Source organism: Osmia lignaria, chromosome 3, assembly GCF_051020975.1.
Source record: "Osmia lignaria lignaria isolate PbOS001 chromosome 3, iyOsmLign1, whole genome shotgun sequence".
Classification (NCBI taxonomy): Eukaryota; Metazoa; Arthropoda; class Insecta; order Hymenoptera; family Megachilidae; genus Osmia; species Osmia lignaria.
In genome coordinates this window covers 11,239,242-11,262,092 of record NC_135034.1, presented here as the reverse complement: position 1 = coordinate 11,262,092, position 22,851 = coordinate 11,239,242, and the positions used below count along the sequence as shown (strand labels likewise).

The following is a 22,851-nucleotide window of genomic DNA, read 5'->3' as shown; positions in this document are numbered from 1 at the left end:
GATGCTGTTTAAACTCTTCCTTCGTCGGGGAAAAACAAAACGAGCATCGTGGTTGCTCAGTGGTTTCATTAAATTCGATACAACAGAGTTCTGCTCTGGATGTTTGTTTCAAGCTTACGTTTAACTTTCTTCCACGCGTGGGAGCTTTTAAAGTCACGCGTTGTTGAAACAAGATCCACGATACAATTTAACGTTCATTCCATATAATCATCAACTTTGTGTTAATCCTTTAGAAACATTTTATATAATTGAAAAGATAGATTATCTAAGAAATTTGCTTAAATAATTCCAATTTTTAAAATCTAACAAGTTTCTTAAAAACTATGAATAATTCATGCAAAAGGAATGTCTTGAAAATACCAAACGGGTGATAAAAAAAATTCCTCGGCATAAGAAATATATGTCAGGTCAGAATAGTTTCAGGGATGATCTAACATAGCTATTTCAATATCAAATAAAATTCTTACTCACGCGTGCTGTCGTACCGGATACCATTCAGCTCTTCGAGACAGGGTAGCGTGGCCACCGTTCCGGGAGGAGTTCTCGGCCAGCAGAGCAAAGAATCCCAGTTAATCTCGCATCCTGGCTGTTCATCTGGATGTTTTCCGACCGAGAGAAACTGCAATTCCTCCTGATGCTTGTGCTCCAGACACTTGGCAGCTTCGGTGTTCAACGATTCGTTCAATTTGTTAATATAGTGCAAGGCGTTCAACACGTAATTACTGGTATCTAGGACGGTGTCGTTCTGTTGCCAGTCCATGTTCGACTGAGGGCGAAGCGTCTTTCCGGCTTATCGCTGGCTCGAGTTCGTCGCTCGAACGGTCTCTGTTTGTTTTCGTACGATGCCCGAAGCGAAATCAAAATCTTCCAATACAGACCCTTCTTGTATTCTTATATTTCCTCTTTGAAATATTTCTGAATTATTTAACGCACTATGTATTATTACTATTATCCTTTGAATCTTTTATCAATGGAAAAATCCTTGAAATTTTCTATTCTTCTCTTAAAATAATTTATCAACGTTGAGAAATGAAAGCAGGAAATTTTCGTGAAAAACAATCGTCGATTAGCGAGAAGGGAGACATCCTTTTCAGACAGAAGAGCACAAACGACTCTATTTTTCACCGATACCTGACACGCAATTATTCTCTACTCTTACCAAGAGCAAAGGTATATCCTCGTACGATCGTTGGATTCTCCAAACTAATGTTGCTGATCCTCTAAGATCCTTTACCGTTAAAGAAGGTCTGGTTAATCCTCCAAGACTCCTTTCTCTCCTTTCACTTGTACGTTACCCTTCACCCTAAAGGCGACGATATTAACGAGAGAACCCCAGCGAATGCTTAATCCTTGGACGTGAGATTTACTTGCCCTCTATTATCAATCGATACGGCTCCTTGAAAACTGGTCCCTGATGAATTCTTCAAATTTTCGGATCGTTCTGTGTCGCCTGTTGAATGACCGTTTACTGGTTCATTGAATTCCACTCGAAGGATTCCGTTCACCAACGATATTGCGACTCGAGGCTGCCCTTTGATGTCTTCTGATCCGATAGGAAGATTTCATCGGAAGTACCTTGCAGGAAATTTCTTCGACCCTCTGTTCGTCAAGTTCGTTAGACTCGGGTCAAAGTGGTCGTGCAATTTCCAGTAACATAGATAAAAGAGACGATTGAAAATCATCAAAGTTCCATCGTACAAGACGATTTATCTTCTTCCTCGATTCTTTTCTTGTTAATGTAACACTGTATCATTCATTGATGGCTCGATGATGGTTATGTTGAAATCGTTCTTCGCGAGATCCGTCGATTTAAACGCAAACACTTGGAACAGTCAGAAGTTTCTCCTCCATTGTCAGAGAACTGGCATCGCGTCGAACAAAGGAAACTGACGGCTACAATCTCTTCATCGAATGACGATTCGAGGCCTGTCAGGAAGTTTGAGCAGCCGAATCCGGCTCCGATTTCAAGTTCTCTTTATCAGACGGTACGTCGACACCGGAGCTATCGTTTCCGATTTTCTACGGTACGCGCGGCAACCGAGGCCTTTATAATCGATCGTTGATAGCTTCGTAAACGAGTTCGAAAACTTTAAACCAATCTCGCTTTGAGATTCATCCGCATCGCGTTAACTGTGATCGAACTTGGCCCGACGCTCTCGTCGTGCTGAAATTTCTAATTTGCCACGTTTTCGAGAACTTTCAATTCTACGATTATCCGCGTCTACGAACTTGACTCGAATTCTTCGAGGTTCAATATAATTCTTCGGCACCTTCGTACGAATCTTTCGGGTTCAACTTCGAAAGCATCCTCTTTAAATGATTGCTTCGAGCCGTTTATTCAGCCTCGAGCGAGACGCGGACTGCTAATTGCATTTCCGCCTCGGGATGACGAGCTGAAGAGGCCGAATGGAACGGAAATCAAGCGGAGAGTAGCTTGTCTACCGGCGAGCAGTGACACGCGACTGGCAGCGGCACGTGCTCCAAACTGTAAGGGTACCTTCCCTGAGAGAATCGGCGCGAAAACCTCGAGGAAGATGCGTGGCGAACAGGGGACTCCTCGCGATAACCTCGGCCAGATGTCCTGACGAGACACCCTCCCGGTGTCTGTCAACGGCCGTAGGAGACGGTACACAGCACCGATATGGATTTTAGCGTGTACCTGGAGCCGACGAGGGCAACTGCCTGGCCTACGATGCGTGCACAACGAATACAGGAGCATGCGCCACCATCGTCCTCTCGACTCCTCTGTCTCGGTGCCTTCTCCTCTCACCTGTACTTCATTCAACTCCTTCTTCTCTACTTCATCTTCTTCATCTACTGTCACCTTGTTATCCTTCGTGGTTCTGGATGTTTCTAATGGTGGTCTTTCCCTGTTGATCCTTCTCCTTTCTTTTTTCAATTCTTTTCGATCCAGCCTGGGTTTTGATAATTTTTTATCTTGCCTTTCTTCAAGTTTATGAGGCTTATTTAATCATTTTCAGGTTCTTATTATTCTGTGACCTTCATTAGCTGATTCCTTTTCTTACTTTCTAACCCTGTTCACGAGTGCTTTATTCATGTTCTTTTATTCCTTTTTATACTTTATTTGCTGCTCTTCTGGACTTTATTACAAGTCATTCATTTTCAGTTTGTTTCTGCTCTGTTCTTACATTTTCCCCATTCGCTGGATGTTTTCCCCTTTTCCCGAGATTTCCTACTCGTTTCTCAGTTTATTCTTACGAGTTCCACGATGTTTTTTATGATTTATTTGTTGTTCCTCTCTACTGGGTTCAGTTTTCTTCTTATTTTCTTTGCCTTTGCTTTTCTTTATTTATTTTAATTTTAATTTCTCTATTTTCATACAATTCTATTTGCTTCAACTTTGCACAGCATAGCTATTCATCGTATATTAAAATGTTCCAATTCAAGAGAAAAGGGCAGATATTCTTTCTGAGAGTAATATTTTTCAAATTGCCTGTAAGCTGTTCCGTAGAGTTTATATTAAAGCTCGTCTCTGTTCTTCGTGGCGTCGAAAACAGACTTATTGAACGACCCTGTCCTTCTATTCAAGATCGATTTCCTCTCTGACAGTACTTCTTCTTCGCGACACCTCCGCTTCATTCGATTTCTCAAGGTATCTGCAATCAAAGTGATCGATTCGTACGTGAGACCGTTAGATCAACCGACCTTCGCCCTTTCAATCGCACAGATTTTCTTTTCCACCAGCGGAAAAATCAAACTTTTTGCCGCGTCTCGTACGTGCGCCTGATGTGGCCTTTATCAAATGTTAAAGTCTGAATTTCCGAGAATTTTCGAAATGATTTTCCGTTTGAAAATCGGTGTAATAAGTATGATTTTCGTTTTCATTCTGGGAAATAACATCCACGATATGAACGAGATTTTTAGGTGAACGTTGAAACGATGCCTGAATTATTCTATCACTTTTTCCGTTCGCAATTCGTTTACGTCGATCCGGGAAAAATGAACAACGGCAAAGGAGTTAAAGCTGAATATTTCGGTGGCGATATTGTCGTTTAGAAAATCGTTTCGTTCGGTATCGAATAATCGAGAAATTCCCTTTGGTCGGAAGGCTTTTCAAAATTCCGAACGATCAATCGTATCCCTGGGATAATTTTCACCGCGTTCCAGGGAGAAGCTCCATTTTATCGACTTTCTGTTTTGATTTATGCTATCCATTTTATTAATCCCTTTTCGTTCCATTTTCTTCCTTTTCCAACATTTTCTCCGGAATAGACTTTTTCTTTATTTTATTTTTTATACAGACAATTCCATGCTTTAAAAATGCAAAATCTAGAAAAATGCACTATTGTACAAGACAAAAGAAATAGAGGAATTTGGGGAAAAAAGAGGAAATTTATTTCCCTATCTGCATCATCTGATATGATACATCTTAATAAATCGCAATATAATTTCTTGAAATCGTATCTTTCATCTAAAATTATATTATATAAAAGATAAAGGAAGGGTGGCATTAATAGTCTACTCAGAAGGGTTGTATGCTAAACGTTAAAGTTCAAGATAATACGGATGAAGATCTACGATAACCCTGAAGAAGTCACGTTTCGGCTGGTATCTCAAAGTAATGCTTTGCATTTTCAGGATTGCTCGTCTATAAAACGAAGAATCAGGAAATAGATCCCTTGGAACGTGTGTATAAAACGATTGCACTCATTGTATTGAACATCTTATCGTTAGTACAATTCTAAAAAAAGGTACTAAATAATAATAAATGAAAATTACTGTAAATTATTACTTGTAATTATTTTACAACCTAAGGCTTCGTTTTCAGAATATAATCAATTAAAAATTGGATATTCAACCTGTAGGGTATCTCGTTTAAACTTTATTAATGAACGAAGTTATCGATCATATTTCTCTTACTAATTTATTTCGTTAAAATAAATGATATACTACATTTTACCATGGAAGCATAAATGATTTAATTAGTCGTTGGAAATTTTATTTCACTACAAGCTCCCTATCCGAATCAACGATCTCCTATTGCCATTGATTTAATGGTTATCACGAATTTTTGCGATTATATTAGTTATACTGTTTTTTAAAACTGATTTAATTTCTTGTAATCCTCTTCGTTTTCATCGATCCAGAATATTTGCATTAACAATGAATATTGCACGAGATATCAAACATATCTGGAATCCATTAAACGGGGAGATGATCGTATTTGCTCGGTTCGTAATAATCAACTGGAAGGGTAGAAATATTTGAACAAAAGTAACAATAAAATCATGTATTTTGCGTGAAGCATATTCCTGATACAAGTTATTGAAAAACTGATGGTAAAATGACAAATTTGATTTCTCAATAGCAATAACCAATTTTTACTGTAATAATCGTGGAAAGATATTGTTTAGACTTTTCGTGACATTTTTCTTATCGAAATTATTTAAACAATTTTTAAGCTTACATGCTTATATTTAAATATTGAAGATAAGCGTTATTAAAGGTAATTGAAGTGAACGCAGCACGATTTAAATGATAATTTGCGGTTTACATTTTCAGCAGGAAATTTCGCGAACACGTTTATTTACAATTTAAATATTTTTGATATCCCCATAAATATTTAAACGTCCGAACAAAGTAAGCGATATGGAAGTATTCAAATAACCATTCTTATTGTTTAACGTTAAATGTATTCGAAAATTTTTAAATAAGTCCAATTTCAAGAGTCATTTTCATCCCTTCAGAGTGCACGATTGCTGATAATAGTAGTTGGATATTAAATATTCCTATCAAGTATTATGTCGTACTAAAAGAACATGTATCGCTCGCGTAACGTGGCTCGTAAGAATAAGAGGATTTAAAAGTATCGTAAACTTTGCGAAAGAAATAGAACATCGATCCTAACACCTGGCGGATTTGCATAAAAATGAGGATACAGAGCCACTGACTTTAAGTATTTAATCTGCTCGATGTTTTCAAGAGGATTACGATGAGTTATCCGCATTTGTTTCTAAGTTACGATCAAATAGTTCAATAAATCTGAGAAAAATTCAACAGCAAGCTTCAAATCATTTTTCTCGAGCATCAAACACTACTGCTGAATTTTCTAATTGTTTTTCTAACGAAAAATGTTAGCAAAGAAAATAGAATGAATATTTCAATTTAGTTTCGTGAAATCTCTCTCTCTTTGTCTCATCAAGTAGGAGGTTGTTTAAACAGAAAATCGACTCAAAATGAGCAAACTATCTAAGGTGATTATATTCAAAGAGGATCTTGCAGCAAGCAGCTTGTTTATCTTTCGTTCACAAGGAAATTGTTACTGGGGAGGGGAATATTTAACTATATTTCAATTTGAAATTAAAGCCAAATAATTACTGAACAACCCACCTATTGAAAAGCTAATTAAGAAATTTTTGTATCTCACTGAAATAATATTTTATTTAGATAACTTAATACTTTTTCGAAAAAACAGGAGAATTTGAACTTTTACGCTATTCATTGATACAAGAAAACTAATGGAACGAACGGTACAAAGGTTACAGAAAGAGAGAAATGTTTGCCAAGTAAATTTCATTGGATCATTTGAAAAGCACGCCACTAAAGGGTATCCATTTCCCTTAATTATCGAGTTACAGCGACTAATTAATTTCCTGTTCGAATAGTCGACGCGCCTACATCTTCAAGGGGGAAAATGACCCGAGGCTCGAATGTAATTAAATTCGTTAATACGCTTTGCCTTCTCTCAACTTTCTTTCATTTTTCCTTCTTCCATTGTTATAGTTGTCAAGAAACGAGCTTAATAGGGCCGTGTTTAAAAAGAAAAGACCCGATGCAACCTTCTTTGGAAGCAGAGAACACGAGATCGTTATTCCACAAGGAAATTGTATTTACTGAGACGCGAACCGTGAAATAGTTTCACCACGTTCGGTGGTACTTTGTGATTAAGTACATCATTTAAAAACAGACGATTCTAGGAAACTAAATAAATTTCAATACCGTGATCGCTAAGAATAAATTAAATACCCGAATTCAGCAACCTTGCGTTCGATAAAAAATAAATCGGTAAACATTAAACAAAATCTACCGGGTGTTTTCGGATTATACTACTTTGGTAAATAAACGAAACATCAGCACACACCCCGTGATTCTATTTTCGTTCGAAAGCAGAACATTTCATAAATACTTGCAGCAGTTCCATCCTTCCATCAAGGATGATCTTAATCGTTTCCTTCAAACATAAATTTAAAATCTCTTCTAGTTGAAAAATCTGTTAATTATCAATATTAATTTAGCCAGATAATTAGCATTCTAACAAACAAATTTTTAAAAGGCAAATCAGTGGTTAATATAATTAAACTATTTTCTGGAAAGCGTGTTCCCGTTACTCTGCACCAAAAAACATGAATTAAAACAAGTTGATTGGAATTTTTTTAACAATTAACAATATATTTTAAAAAAGAAAAAGGCCTCGAACCGGCCCTGTTCTATGTTGAAGAAGGAATACACCCGGAGTATTTCATACTCAGCGAAAGGATCATCTTCCTTAACGAGACCGAACTCGAGATTCCTATCGCGATGGTTATATCCCTATTGTTTCAGCCCTACCATTTCTCAGCCAGGAGAAACGGGCATCAGGAAATCGTAAATGTGTGGGAGATCGGTATGGAATTTACGACCAAGCATGGGCTTTGCTTTTATTATAACTCCGCTGCAGATATCAGCGAACGTAACAACGAGACAAGTTTCTCGAAATTGTACAATTTAAGGGATGAAACTTCCTTGTGTCTGGTCCCGAATGGTACGAATAAATCGATACTACGAAGAGCAGGAATGAAGAACAAAGATAAGCTGTTATCCTATGCAAATTAAGAAATTAAGTAGCTGAACTAAATTTTGCCCGACTTAACCAACGTTCGCGTACCTCGGGGCCAACCAGTCTCAGTTTTCCATAATTTAATCCTGTCAGTTCTTGAAACTCAAAAATACCTGAAATCTAACGCTAGTTACCCGTGTACTTGATCTTGTTACCAAGTTTCATTCGCTTCAGCTCGATGTACTCTGTGCTGTAAACGATTCAGCGACCGGGATTGAGTTAAAAAATTTTGTATCAAAGAACTACCCCGCGATGCTGACACGATCAATCGGGTTACAAAACTCTTTTTCCCAAAAGGAATTCACACACTTGTACGCCGCCAAAGTATCCATACTTTTACTAAAAAAAAAAAGGAGCTACCCTCCATCCAGACCCACCTTAGTTACGCAAATGATTTCGTTACAGTGATCTCTTCTTTCTAACGTCATGTAGTCGAGTTAAAAGCCGATAAAAATGGGGGTGAAAATGGCCCCGTAGAGTGTAAGTTCCGCTAAACTTAATGTAAAATGTCAGTCAAGTATCGAATAGCTCGTTGAGATCAACGATTCGAGGAATGATCCATTAATCAAGCCCGTATCTTCCCATCCCCGGAAACCATCGATCTCCAGAACGTTTCTCCGTAACGGAAGTGGAGGTTCAGTAGTATAGCCGTCGTTATGACGCGACGCGTACTACCGGGAAAAGTAAAAGAAGGAAGAAGTGGAGAGATCCGTTGGCGATTCGCGATGTATCGTTAGAGTTTCGCTAGATAAACGAGCGAGCGAGTAAAGAGGAAAGCTGATATTACGTGCGAAAAGGCCCTTGAGCTTCGTCGACCTAGAAATCGTGTACCATCTACGTCAATGCCGCGCAACGAAGAATAAGGTTTAAACGAGATAGTAGGTAGCTACTTTAAGGCTGGTGATAAAAAAGAAATACAGATCCGATGGTCTTTCTTCGTCGAGACCCGTATCGAGTGTTATTTTAAAATTAAGAACGACTACCGTCAAGCAACTACCAACGTGAAAAGCAAAATTTCTTTTTAAAAAAGAATTATGGAAACTGGAACTTTTTTAACGAGTTCTAGATCGACGACGCACCACATGCGTCCTACCCTTTAACTATACGTATTATCCACGCGTATCTTGGACTATTAAATAAGGAAGAAACAAATTTTGAATACCATCATTAAATATAATGCGATAAAAGAGAAAATTGGGAAATTAAATTGATAAATTGTCCTTGCTTTTCATCAAGCAATTGACGAATCAAGGAGAGAACGATTACCGTGCCGATTTAGGATGGAACATTGTTCGAACAATAATATTCTCCCTCTTATTTGCTCGACTGATAAGAAACGAGGCATTATTTTCTGCATGAATTCATCGTTACTAAAGAAGATCACCTCTGAGATTGAATTAATAATCGTCTATCGTTTGCGTCACGGCAATTCGCAAAGCAGTTTTTGCTCGAAGACTTTCGATTTATGGGGAACAAGTCTCGATTGCTGTTCCAAGAGTAATGAGCCGGAATCTTAAAAGACGTTTCGCACGAACGTGCAAATGAATGTGAATTTAAATGAAGCAAGGTTGAACGGTGTTCCGTCGTAGGTCGAGTACAAATCGCGTAGAATTTAATTTGTTTTTATCTTTTTGCATACTTCTACTACGAAAAATATATTAAGACTGAATTAGAATTATTATTATCGAAAAATTCATTATCAGAAGTATAAAGAAATGCAGAGGAAATTGTTGAAAGCGTTTACTTGACTTTAAAAAAAATTCCGCCATTATTAAATGTAGAATATTGGCGCCATATTTTTTTACTAATACTACTTACACATACTGCGTGACTCATACACTAAACGAAACAAATAGCAAAAGGTAATAAATTAAAATTATTGTCTCACCTGAGAAATACGATGAAAATAGAATTGTAATCTTTTCTGATAACCAGATCTCCAAGATTCTTTAACTTTATTCCAAATAAGCTTTAACACTATGACATTTGCGTAAATGTTACACGAACAATTTCACGGTTGCTTCCAATGAAACGATAAAATCGCGTTGACCCTTTCAGTGCCGGTAAGCAATTTCCACTGAAACTACTAGCTGCAGGCAAAATTTGAAAATTGCCGATCTTGATTGACGGACCATTCCCGCTAGTTATAAAACGTAATCTGCCAATCAGTTTCTCTTGCGTCCCTCCCGTACACTAATACGAGTTATCCACAAGTAATACTTAGGCTATGTTGCATTTCCTGAATGCATTCGTGGCCTCCACGCTTTATTTAGAAGTTTTACTACCGACAGCCCGCACTTCACGAATTTCCAAACACCTTACGTTCGCCAGGAAGCATTAAAAACTTTACCACTTCCGAACGGTGCACGCACCGTGAAAATACTGATGTTACTATGATTACGCGTTTTCAAATTTTCTGATCGCCGATGGTGGCGCCCTAATAAGCACTGTTTAACAAATTACTATCGGGTCGTCGAACTATGCAACAGGTTTTCGAATACCGCGCAACTGCGCAATACGCGATCCTTTCCCGCCAATTCCTTTTCGTAACGGTCGTTAGTGCGTTGTGCGTCGTTTGAAAATTCTGAAGAACTTTATGGGTTTCGCTTGTAAAGTGTGGAGGTATGTAGATATTACATTGATAACGATACTTCAGGTGTTATTTACGAATATTTTGCATTGTCTAGAAGGGGATCTCGATGAACTGCTTATCTTCTTCAAATATTAACACGGTCAACAATGTTCACCGAGGAACGCCATGCTTTGTCTTACGAGATACAACCGGTTTGAAGAAATACAAGGTAAGTGCCTCCAAAATAATTTGATTATTTTATTAAAAATTTTAATAACGAAGTGGTAGATATGAAGTAGTAAATAATCGACGACTGAAATGCAAATTCACTATTCAAATTTTATGGATAGAATTTCCATAATTTGTGTACGATTCAAAACGTGTTCGGTTTAATGTACACCATTTTTAATAATTATTTGAGATTTTGAGCTAAAAAAGCATTCAAAAGTATCTATATAATAATATTTTTATTGTATGAATAAAATAATTGGTAATAGCACATAAAGTTAAAAAAATTACATCAGTTCAATGTTTAAATAAATATACAAGTAGTTTATAGATATTTGCTTGAGATTCTGCACGCAAACTAAAATCAATGGTACTTCACATTCCATAATTAAGTACTTCAGTTTTTTATTAGAGTTAGGTTACTCTGAATTTTTATTTTGTACATAAAATTCATTTCAATAGAAAACTAATTTTATTATCAATTTTTTCGAACAAATATTTGCATGTTTTTCACCATTTACCCCATGTACTCTTTCAATAAACAAAAATGTTATATTGTTCCATCTAATACATAAGGCACATAAATTACTAAACTGCAACTATTACTAGATGAAGTTATGAATTTTATAAATATCAAAGTATTCAACAAAGTTTTAATGATGCTACAAGATGCGTCTGATAAATATTTTACATACCACATGAGAATAATGTATTTTTGTTAAAAGAAACCTACTATAAAAACATAATATGTAAAAGTGCTATAATACTCGCACCTATTGGCTAACTTTATCTTATATAAATAGATATACCATCAAGCCTAATACTTCTGTACATTATTAACAGAATACCTCCTTGAGCATGTTACTAATTCACAATGTCCTTTGAAGTTTTCTTCACTATAAATGTTCTGTATCCAGAACACTTTAATTTTTTTGTCAATATTATTGATGCAATAATTTCTTATTGTGGATCCAACACACTCTTTTCCTGATCAGTTAATATTTGTTGCCATTATAGATGCACTGCACTATTATACACATTTCACTTGTAATTAATCATCAGAAAATCTCTAATATTCTCATCATGGTTTGTGCATATCATCTTGTAATTCATTTTCAACTTCATCATTACATATGTACATTGAATCTGAAATGTTTCCACCTAAAACAAAATATGCTTATGAATATGTATTCATAAATTATCTTAAACCCATTGTTTGAAACAATGCAGTTTGTTTTTGTTGTCTTAATTGAATTTGAGAGATTAAAATTATTTTACTAGAGTTTGCTTTCAACTGTTGTAGAAAAATTAATAATCACAAATCGATACAATATTTACTACACAATTTTCACATACAATGCTTATAAAATAGAATATACCATTTATTAAACAGAACATTGATAAGTAAGAAGTGTAACAACTGTGTAAAGTGTTAGTATTTCTTACTAGTAACAAATAATGGCTATAGCTTCTTACATGCAACCATTTATCATGCAAAACACGTTTGTCTTATTTTAACACTCAGCCAACCGAATGGGGAGATCTTCTCATTTGGTTGACTAAGTGTTAATAACATATTAGAGAATTGTTTTAGTAGGCAAGCTTCATCTTCTTCTTTTACATAAAGTATACAATTATGTTAGAAAAATTGTAACATTAGAGTCGTACATACTCCACACCCAGAAATGTACAAATATTACAATATGAAATATTAATATCATCATTGAAACCTCTTGAGCACTATTCAAACTAAATAGAAAAACCAATAACCAAATCAAGTTAAGATTGGATAAGTAGGAATAAAAGTTTTCTTCAAATAAAATAGAACAAAATATGTAAATGGAAAATGTACAAGAACTAATATAGAAATCAGTATGAATGAAAAGAATAGAAATTCGATAATCAATTTAATTATATAATATCTTCAAGTACTTTAAGTATACAGTTTGTAATTTAAAATCAAATCAACCTTTTTAAGAATATTAGTTCATTTTCAAATGCATTAAACTGATTATCGTTCTAAATAAAAAATATGAAATCATGAAAATAAATTATGTACCGGGTTTACAGCTTACTATCAGGAAAGGCCCAGTGATGTGATTTATAAACGTGTTGATTCAGCTTGCCCATTATTCTTAGAATCTAGATATTTTTCTGCAAGAAAGATGTTTGCATATTATACAAACTTATTTTTGTATACATTCCACATTAGCCATTTATGTTAAATTGGGTTAAAAACTGTAGAATTCTATTTTTTAATTGTGGGCTTATTAGTTGTGTGTGTGATTTAAATTTTATTTTTTTACTTAAACCCTTTTTGCACTATTCAAATGAATTCGAAATAGTTATTTTTATAAACAGTTTAAGATATATCTTTACAAATAAAACATAATTTCTCTGATTACTTTCAAAAGAACCTTTGATGCTTAACTTGTTAACAAAGATTAAATTGTAACATTTTCTTACTTTTGGCCTTAACATCTCCCCATTTAACTTCAAACTTGCGAACAGTTGATACACTGTGCAAAAATAATCACATTTTAATTAAGCCAAAAATTTAACAAAAATTTCAATAACATCCTCGATAAAAAGAAATTATATAAACGACATTTAGGACCCAAGCAATGTTACTTTATTTAATTTATCAAACATTTACACATCTTGCAGATAATATGTACGTAATAAAAGCATTAGCGCATTATTTTTTTTTTTTTTTCTTAAATATTCACATTATTGTTGCAAATAGTGCTTCCAATACAAGACAATTAGAAAAAAAAAAGTAAAACGTGTCCCAACTCATGTATAAACATTTATTATCAAACACTAAGCCGTATTAGTAGCGCTTCTCATACGAACATGCAAATAAGATGCCAAGACAAATTTTTATTTTTTTCTTCAAAGTATTTTCATTCTCTTTCACCCACCTGAGATGGTTAGTTCTGCTAGTGCTTTGTCCTTTTGTATATACAATGCTGTAAGGAAGAAAAACAGGCTTCCAATGACTTCTACGAACATGGTCAGAAATAAAGCGTATTGTAAACTTCGAAACTCGATAAGCGTGTTTTCAAGATCGTATGGTGTCGATTTTTCGGATATACTCGAGCCTGGAAGAAGAACTTTTTTCAGTCCTTCTGACAACTGAAAATAATTGATTAATTTGTATTAAAATAATCATAAACCATTGACGAAGAAAGTGAAATGAAATTGAAACGAAATAGAAGAAGAATAGAAACAGAAGATATAAAAAAAGAAACAGAATGCTGAAAGTGAATAGCACATAATACAATGTTTTTTAATTATTAAAGATATTTACCAAACCAATAAGATAAGGACTTCCTGCATCTCCAAAAGCATGAGCTATAAGTATCTGAAAAGCTTCTGCTGTAGATCTTCTTGTTGGAATCACTACATACTATAACAATCCAGTAGAAACAAACTTTGAGAACATGTTTCATCTTAATTTCTAATTAAGAAAACAGATACCAGATTGAGTTACATACCAATAATATGTCTGCAACAATAGACCAATTTAAATTTAATGATAACTGTCCAAGGAATACTAATATATAACATACAACAGAATTTGTATTGGCAGTTAAAGTTGCAAAGAACAGTAATGGTACACTAATAAGAAGTCCAGCAGCACATATTAGAGGATCAGCTTGATGCCAATATACTCTTAGTCTTTGAGCTAGGTATGAACCTAATGGTACTCCTATTAAACCAGCTGCCATTCCTATTAATCCGAATTTGTACGCAACACTGAAATATGTAAAACACGATTAAAAACTACTGTGAACACAAGAGTCAGATAGATGAAAATCTATCATGGAACATACTCATCTGGATCAACATTGTGTGCATTAGGATGTAATTTAAATCCCAGCTGTAAAAATGTTGGAGCCCACCAAGCCAATGCTCCAGCAACAAAAGCTACACATGTGAAGCCAGCAGTAGAAAACATAAAACTAGGACTAGAAAGTACAAAAGTAATGTGAAATATAAGAAGATATATCACATTTACAATTTACATTGAATAATTACTTTTTTAATAATGCTTTGATGTCACTTGACCATGAAGTGCTTGTCAAATGGGCTCCTCCTTCTCTTTCTCCTCTGATTGGATCTCTTACTACTGTAAGAAGTAAAATAATTGCGATGATACCTAAAGCTGGAGTGACGCGTAAACCCCATTGCCATGCACCGGTAGCTCTCGCTGTTTCGCCACCGACTATATATCCTAACCCGCTAAATATAAAATATTTAGTCATTAAATTGAAGTGTAATTTAAAAATTATATTAGTACATTTTTAACTTACCTTCCAACCGGTATTGCAAAATAAAACAGTGCAAGCATTTTAGAACGTACATCTTTAACAAACAAATCACTTATTATTGTTGGAGCAATTGTGGAATAACTGGCTTCACCTATTCCAACAAAGGCTCTGAATAGGAGAAACCATCCGAATGACTGAAATAATTTTATCATACACATTACAAAGAATCTCTGAAGACAAGAAAAGTTCTTGGATCTTTAGTTGCAAACTAGGACAAGCTTCCTGCTTAAATTACCTTCATGTAAGAACCAATGAATGTTGTTAAACACCATATAAACACACCACTGCTCATTATAACTTTTCTGTTGTAACGATCACCCAAGTATCCAAACAGTGGTGCAAATATCATGTAGCTTAAGATGAATGCAGTCTGTAGTAATCCAGACATATCATTGCCAATATCGAAATCATTTTTAATATTTGTCAATACTCCTGCAACAAGTTGCGATCGCATCCCATGAATAATTGCAGAGAAATAATGAACCTTATTCTCATGGTATACAAAAGAGGATAGTACGAACCGGCGATCGTAAAACGATCCATGTAATTTATAAGGTTGATAAAACACAATACAAAGATTGTTATCCAATCATTCCTGCTGACCATCCTAACGTCCGATAGTATTGTACCTTGTATTCGTTTTTCTCTAGAAGTGTTTTGTGCATTCTCTGCATTCACCGCATGATAATCGTACGGCGATGCATTAGCAATAATATCTTCCTCGACCATGACTCGGAAAAATGTCTATCCGTGCCAATTGTTACTCGCATTGACACGTATTTGTTCTTATAAAAATATTCTAACCTCTTTCCAACCGTGGCATAACCTTAAAAAGACTTAGCCTACAGGATGCAACTTATTTCCGTGTACTGTACTAACATCACTGCTATGCACCGATGCATATTTGCGACTTAATTGTGAAATTCCACTATTACAATTTTACGAAGTCGACGTTTTAATCATATTTATGTTAATGATATATCGTTCCTGTGACAACGTCAGAATATCACGCGTTTTATGGATGACGACATGTATATGCAAGCAGTGTGATGCAAGTTCGACAACCATTAAAAGTTAACACTTCAATGTTTATCCCAGTTATACTTGGAAATGTTTTATGTCTTATCAATAACACTGCAGAAGTTCAAGTGCAGTTTCTTTTTATTTATGATATCTCTGTATGTTAATACGAGCATTTGGATGTGGGAAAATCTAGGGGGAACTAGGGAGAGACTGGGAAGAACCTAGGGATACCCAGATTAGGAACCTCCTATCTCCCCACATAAAGGACACGAATAAACAAGGGGGGTGGTGAACAGTTGCTTATAACTATACAGTAGCGATATTAAAATGTATTGTTGTTGAATATTTTGGGTTCTTTGACTTCATTTTTTATATCACTTTTGATAATACGTACCTACCTCAAACAATTATATTGGATAAGATAAAAAAAATTTTCGTCCGGAGAAAAAATGCAATCTTTATTTTTGTAAAGATACCTTTTTTACTCTTTTTTTTACAATGCTGTTATAATCACGAAACACGTTCAGTTGTGCAAATTTTTTTCGAACGTATTCAGTCTGAAGGAACATGTTTTTCTTTAAAAGTCATCCATTGATTACACTGGTCTTAATTACGTTCGTGAAACAAGTTATTTTAATCCTTCTCATTAATTATCGTTTCAATAACATTGAGACAATTTACTGAACTTTAATTATCATGAATGAATATTATCCAGCGAGTAAAAGGTGTAAATGGTGAAAAACAGTAAGGCAGAAGAATTCATAATAACATATATTCTATGTAACACAATACTTACATAGGTATATCTATGTATATATATTTTTTTTTTTTCGAATGTCTATATATGTATATATATAATAATAATAATTAATCATTATTATATATATAATATATCGAATATAATAATTAATAAAATATAATGTTTAATAATGTTAATCGTGTATGACTACAATATATTATTATCTCATGTTTTCTCATCATCGTCATCGTCGTCGTCGTCGATTGTTAACTACTTTCTACCATTTATTATATTGATCTTTTTGTATGTAATAACAATGATCTCAAAAGGCTTATATTATACAATATTCGGCTAGCGTTATGGATAGCTTGAGATTTCTTATTTGTCGTTAAATAATTATCTCTCTCTTTATGATACAATAGATTTATCTTTTCAACTTCAATAACTTATTTCTTTTTATTATTATTCATCTGTATGTGTTTATGTTGTAAATGTATTTCCACTATACCTCCATCGTATCTTCGATGCAATTCAGATACAGTTTTTTTTATGGTATTAAACGCATATTAACTGCGATTATGTTGATTTTTATGATCTTATCACATGCGAGAAATATCTGCGTCAATACTTTTAGTGGATCTTTTTATTTTAACGATAAAATCCTTAGAATTGATCGGTTGGTCTGTCAATCAAAACTTCTTCCGCTGTTGGGCTAGTGATACCTAAAGAAAGCAAATACTTCGATTCAATATTTCGCGGATAAAGATCGAAAGAAATCGAACTTCACGGTAGTTTCTATCGCTAATCTGTAATTATACATACATATATTTCATTATACCCTGTCACATAATTGTGTGCTTGAAATATCAGTGGAAACGAAAGTAGCGAGTGAAAAGATAACTATGATTTGCTTACCACTCAGTTCGATTTTGTAACGAGTAGAAATTACGTAAGCTGTATTAGTAACAAAAAGTATCGCAAATTGGAATATGCTATAATAATCGTTAAATATTTCGTAAGTTATGTTGCGAACATGTACACTGCCGATCACTCGATATCGCGTGCTAGATCACGAGTACTCAAATACTGTAACACATATATTGACCCAATTTTTGGGTCTAGTAAAAAAGGTGCTAAAACTGCAGAACGTGTATTTTTAAAATAGTGGATTGAGTGATAAGTTCGTTCAGAGTTTAACAATCAACAAAATGAACAGTGAATGATTGGACGTTTCGGTGTAAAAGTGTTAAAATGTTTTATTTAGAAGCTAATTCTTATGAATAAATCAAATGGTGAATGATTGAATGTTGCAGTGTGAAATGTGTAAGTTATTAATTACGTTTTTAACAAAGGATACTAACCCTATACTACCGAGGATTAAATTTTTTATAGGAAAGTCTGGACCATCGTGCTACCAAGTGCTAAGTTTATAATAAGTGTACTAATTGCTACGCTATCAAGGACTAATTTTTTAACAATCTTGTAAAAGATTGGGATACTAATGACGCTATACTATCGAGGATTAATTTTTTTTTCAGAAAGATAGGCTGGTTATGATGCTACCATGCTGCAATTAAGGTAGCAAGCATTAATCCATCCATTATGCGTCACTAATTATTATTCAAAAATACAGAAACACAGAAGTGTATCTGAATTTTTGAACCATGAAAACGAAAGCTTGTAAATGATGAACCCCTGAGCTTTCGTGTTATGACCCTACACCGCACCCCGTTTATTTTTCAGGAACAACGTGGCAGCTACGACCAGAAGATGGAAAAATTGTATCGAATCAATTTTGAATAAATTATTTGATTTTCTGATTTTGAGAATTCTGTTTTCATTCCCTCATCTTCAATGTAAGGTCTAATAAAAAATGTTTAAAACACTAGTCTACCCCTATTTATATCATTACAAAAATTCCTCGCCAATGTAAAAGTAATTATGTCAAGTGACTTATGTGATACGAAGTAATTTTTAATACGAGAGCTTTCGGTCGGCAGTGTACAACTTATTAGTCAACGAAATAAGTACACGTAATTTTGCGATTCAGAACAATTCTCAATAGAAGTTTTCAATCTAAATCAAAAACTTATACTGATTATACAGACGAATTCTGGAAGAACCAATATAAATTTGTCCTTTTCTACTAACGTCGAAAAGATGTTCGGTTTCATCAAAATCTCATAAAACTTCCCGAATGACCCAATAATAGTTACGTCAACAACGATTTCATCGTTGAACGCATGAAATGTAACTTGCTTTCTGTGCTCATGATTGCCTCGCTACCCGAACGTTTCACGGTAATTGCAAAAGTAATTGGAAAAAAAAAAACTCCTTCCGCGTTCAGCCGATCGATTGTTCCGTAATTTAGGGTTAGGCCCGTTAGGTTGCAAAAAAAAAGTACGGTTTCTTGCATCATCGAAACGGACTGTATAATTACGAGCTAGTACTCGCGTGTCTTACGAATCCGTCGAGCGTATTATCGACAGGGAGACGGTGCAATCATGTGCCATAGTCCAAATGACAAAAAAGGTTCGTCGGACAATGGTGTAGGTGTGTTTCGGTGTGCATGAAAGGCCGTTTCATGAAATACGATTCAGCGACACCTATGCTCCGCTGTTTTTTCTCTCCCCTTTGGTTCTTTGTGCCGGATTTCGTTTACACGCGAATTAAAAATGGGGGCTCGTATAAAAACACAGGGCACCTATTGCTATTAACGTATTGCATACACGATTTTTCTTTTTCCGATCCATTCGACAATTCAGGGACTATTCGTGAATTACCCTTTTATCTGGACGATCGAGAAAGTTTCTTAAAAATGTCACTGTGGGAAATATTTATACAAGGTATCTGTACCTAGGTGTGTATGAGTATGTATGTACAGTGGTGTCGAAGTTTCTTCATAAAATATGAATGTCAATGTAGTGCCAGTAATGGCTGTCGATACGAAGCAGTATGTAAATCGCGCAAAATTCATTTAGACGATATATATAGTCTTCTCTACGTCATCATCTACGATCCGCTCGAATGATCTTAGTTATGTTCGGATCGAATCGGTTACGAGCATTCAGTATCGGATCGGTGTTTCCGTCAAATTCTAGTGGAAACGTGTCTCGCGATGAGTAGTCGAATTTTTGTCTGGGGTTCCCTAGTTTTATCGAAATCCCCATGATGTACTTTCAAGTGTACGATTATCCAAAGACTGGTTTTTTTTTTCTTTTATTCATAAAATTGCATTATTCTCTGTTGTACTACTCATTATTAAAACCCACCGACAATCGTCAATCTCGTACGCCCAGTTTCGATATCCGAATCCGATCCTGATATGCTTTTATTATCTAATCCCGTGTGTGTAACACGTACAAAAACAGGCCGTGCACACAGCACGAAGATAAAAACAGTCTTTGCGTAAAAGGAGTCTTCGTATGCGTGGCGCGCCTCGATGTTACGTACCTTAATATATTTATCAGCTAATAAAACAAATGAAACTCACCGCCGTCTATTAATCTAATTAGTAACGCGTCGGCGACGTGCATTCGAATCATTGTTCCATTAAAGGTTCTCAAACGGAACGTCTGAAAAGCATTTTTATCGTACCTGAATCGACAATAGAAATAATTACTATTATCGTTAATGGATCACTTTCTATATATATCGCCAGTGCTACCAGCGACATGATTCTTCTTACTACCGATTAACACCGGTAAAAATAATCCTCCAACTAGGTAGTAATTATGTTTCTTTTTTCTTATAAGCATCATCTTGATCCATATCACACTGCAGATTCTTAAGAAGTATGACTAATTAATATCGAAAATTTCGTTGCACCATTTCATAGTATTCTTTTTCTCTGAATATATACGTGTATAATGATATCGTTAACGACTACGGTAACTACTTTATTGATACTATTGATCTAACGAATGCAAGATTGTTAGGACTTACAAGAAGTATAATGATCAAGATTTTTCTTGATTCATTACCAACCGTTCATCATGGTATTTCTCGTGCAATTATTAATATGATATCGTGACGTGTTCGACGGAATAATGAAATCTATTTGAGTAATTAGGAGCACCGTTTCCAGCAAGCACAAACCAACGTAACTTCAATGGACTGTCATTGATCGATTAGGGGCACTGTACTCTCTGATATTGACCTGTTACGAATCCATGTTACTTTTGTGCTCGTAGAAAATTTATTCAAGATCTTTCTGATCGTTTTCGTTATGAAAATAATTAAAATCAGTTTTATTCGTGCAATGCTTCGACTATTATTCTTGTAATATTCGGGTTTATTTAATTATACATACTATGTCGGAAGATATGAATAATTGTAATCTACAATGTTTCAATAATATTTCTGTAAGATAATTACATTGTTAAATTAAATATCTGAGGAGTACCAGAATAATGGTCGAAACGTTGAATAAATAAAAGTTATTCTGACGCTACTGTTGACTTAAGAGTCTATGAATTGTTTCGCTAGTGAGAGAAATGAAGAATCGGTGGAATTAAACAAATAATTTGGAGAGAATTTTTTAAAATTTAATGCTTTCTTCTATAGTATTTGTTAATAGTAATCTAACATCGAAGATAATCGTCGGACGAAATCGTTTTAGAAATTCGATCGGCTAGAATACTAGAGGACGACGCTTTTTAGTTTTTAATTTAGAAAACGAGTCCACAACGTGGAATCAACCCTTTCGTTGTACACGACGTATGTACTGTGTTATCGTGAATCAATGAAGAGATTTTCTTTAAGTAATGAACAGCATCGTTTATTAAACTTGGCGATTATTACACAATAAACGTCACAACGAAAGGGTTAATCAGTTTCATTTGGGCGGGTGAATAATCCGAAGCTGCGATTATGTCCCATTATGGCACGAGTATTAAAGCATCTAATACGACAAAAAATGTTTTCCTTATATGTAACTCATTTACATATTTTCTTTTTGAGCAACGAAATAAATATTATGCAGTACACAGGTGAAAGACCGTTGTCAGTCGAAACGATAAAAAGAAAAAAAAAAAAAAGAAAAAATTAACGACAATCTAATCACTAAATTATCTACATTACTATCACAATGGAACGTTAAATGTAATCATACACAGCTTATTTAAAAGGTATTCGATACACCGTCCCTTTTATTACCTTGCCAATATATATAAAAAAAATGTAATATATATTTATATGTGTGTATATATATAAACTTCTCTAATAAATAAAATAATATAGAAAATAAAATGTTTTCTAAAAGTACAATTTGGCAATACACGTGTATCGCAAACTATGTTAAACCCTAATAGCACGGTAATTTGTCGGCTATTTTAATTATACCTAACGTTAGTTCATCCTCTTCTATTTCTAACATTTATTATTTTGTTTGTTAAAATAGAACTAACAAAAATAAATGAAAGATAAAGTATTCAGATAAGATCAACACGAGAGATTTAAAATTATTATTCATTGCCCAAATACAATTAAACATATGCATTTTTAATTGATAAATTATAACTTTGTTCCTCGTCTTTCGACTATGTCGTGCGACAATCATTCACGTGTCAACGAACTAGAATGAAACAAAAAAAACCCATTAGGAACCAGTGTTGCATTCATGCAAACTTTGTTTTTTTTTTTTTAATTAATGTACATTATTAAATTTTGTGGATGTTTTTTTTTTTACTTTTATTGGTCCTTAATGGGTTGATTTAGATAAAATAAATCAATAAGTTGATACGATTTTCTTAGAGAGGTTTATTACCACAAGGAGAATAGTCTCGACGATGAAATTTTACACTCAAATATGATTCAACGTTCATCGTATAATTCTTTGCTCAGTCGAAATACGTTAGAATAAATTCGAGTGTCGTGTAATGTGACATAACCACAGCATTTTATAATCTACGATTCCTTTTTGTTTTTACTCTCGATAAATAGAAGCGTCTGCAGCGATATACGGATATAAAGAATTTCGCATACGTTTAATAAAAAAAAAAGAGTCGCTGGTTGCACGACGTGCCAGCTATCTTTCGGATCTTAAACATGGTCAGCTCGATAAGTGTTCGGCAGATCGAGTATTGCGTTAATACTAACAAGTCCCACTAACGCA

General features: G+C 34.5%; 2 protein-coding genes across 8 annotated transcripts in view; both read right to left on the bottom strand.

Annotated features, from left to right (window-relative positions):
* Positions 1-10,460, bottom strand: part of Dh44-R1 (Diuretic hormone 44 receptor 1) — a 36,362-nt gene extending 25,902 nt beyond the window's left edge. For 3 of the 5 annotated variants that reach the window (XM_034332335.2, XM_034332336.2, XM_034332337.2), the window contains exons 1-2: positions 9,726-10,460; positions 472-3,617 (exon numbers count right to left, since the gene is read on the bottom strand). In XM_034332335.2, the coding sequence (XP_034188226.1) occupies positions 472-760 (289 nt within the window). In that variant the 5' untranslated portion in view covers positions 761-3,617; positions 9,726-10,460. Of the gene's footprint in view, positions 1-467; positions 3,618-9,725 lie in introns of those variants that run through there. The other 2 variants (XM_034332334.2, XM_034332339.2) reach the window with 2 other exon arrangements.
* A 416-nt stretch (positions 10,461-10,876) lies between these two features.
* On the bottom strand, positions 10,877-16,107 carry spin (lysolipid transporter protein spinster). Of its 3 annotated transcripts, XM_034332332.2 has the most exons (11): positions 15,496-16,107; positions 15,210-15,406; positions 14,957-15,108; positions 14,682-14,885; positions 14,477-14,611; positions 14,138-14,399; positions 13,951-14,049; positions 13,562-13,775; positions 13,104-13,156; positions 12,697-12,791; positions 10,877-11,798 (listed from the first exon to the last, which is right to left on the bottom strand). In XM_034332332.2, exons 1-10 carry the CDS (start codon positions 15,701-15,703, stop codon positions 12,780-12,782), a joined length of 1,536 nt encoding a protein of 511 aa, XP_034188223.1. In that variant the 5' UTR covers positions 15,704-16,107; the 3' UTR covers positions 10,877-11,798; positions 12,697-12,779. The 3 variants fall into 3 exon arrangements, with proteins under 3 accessions (XP_034188223.1, XP_034188224.1, XP_034188222.1); XM_034332333.2 differs by lacking the exon at positions 13,104-13,156 and having other exon boundaries at positions 15,496-16,105; XM_034332331.2 differs by lacking the exons at positions 12,697-12,791; positions 13,104-13,156 and having other exon boundaries at positions 10,878-11,798; positions 15,496-16,102.
* Between the last annotated feature and the right edge of the window lie 6,744 nt (positions 16,108-22,851).

What these genes read in the sequence shown, in the direction of transcription:
- spin (XM_034332331.2), bottom strand. Translation starts at nt 15,703, where the DNA reads ATGGTCGAGGAAGATATTATTGCTAATGCATCGCCGTACGATTATCAT. An exon ending in TCATTGGTTCTTACATGAAG is followed by an intron (nt 15,109 to 15,209) that starts GTAATTTAAGCA and finishes AAATTATTTCAG; the next exon opens with TCATTCGGATGGTTTCTCCT. An exon ending in CACAATGTTGATCCAGATGA is followed by an intron (nt 14,400 to 14,476) that starts GTATGTTCCATG and finishes TACATATTTCAG; the next exon opens with TGTTGCGTACAAATTCGGAT.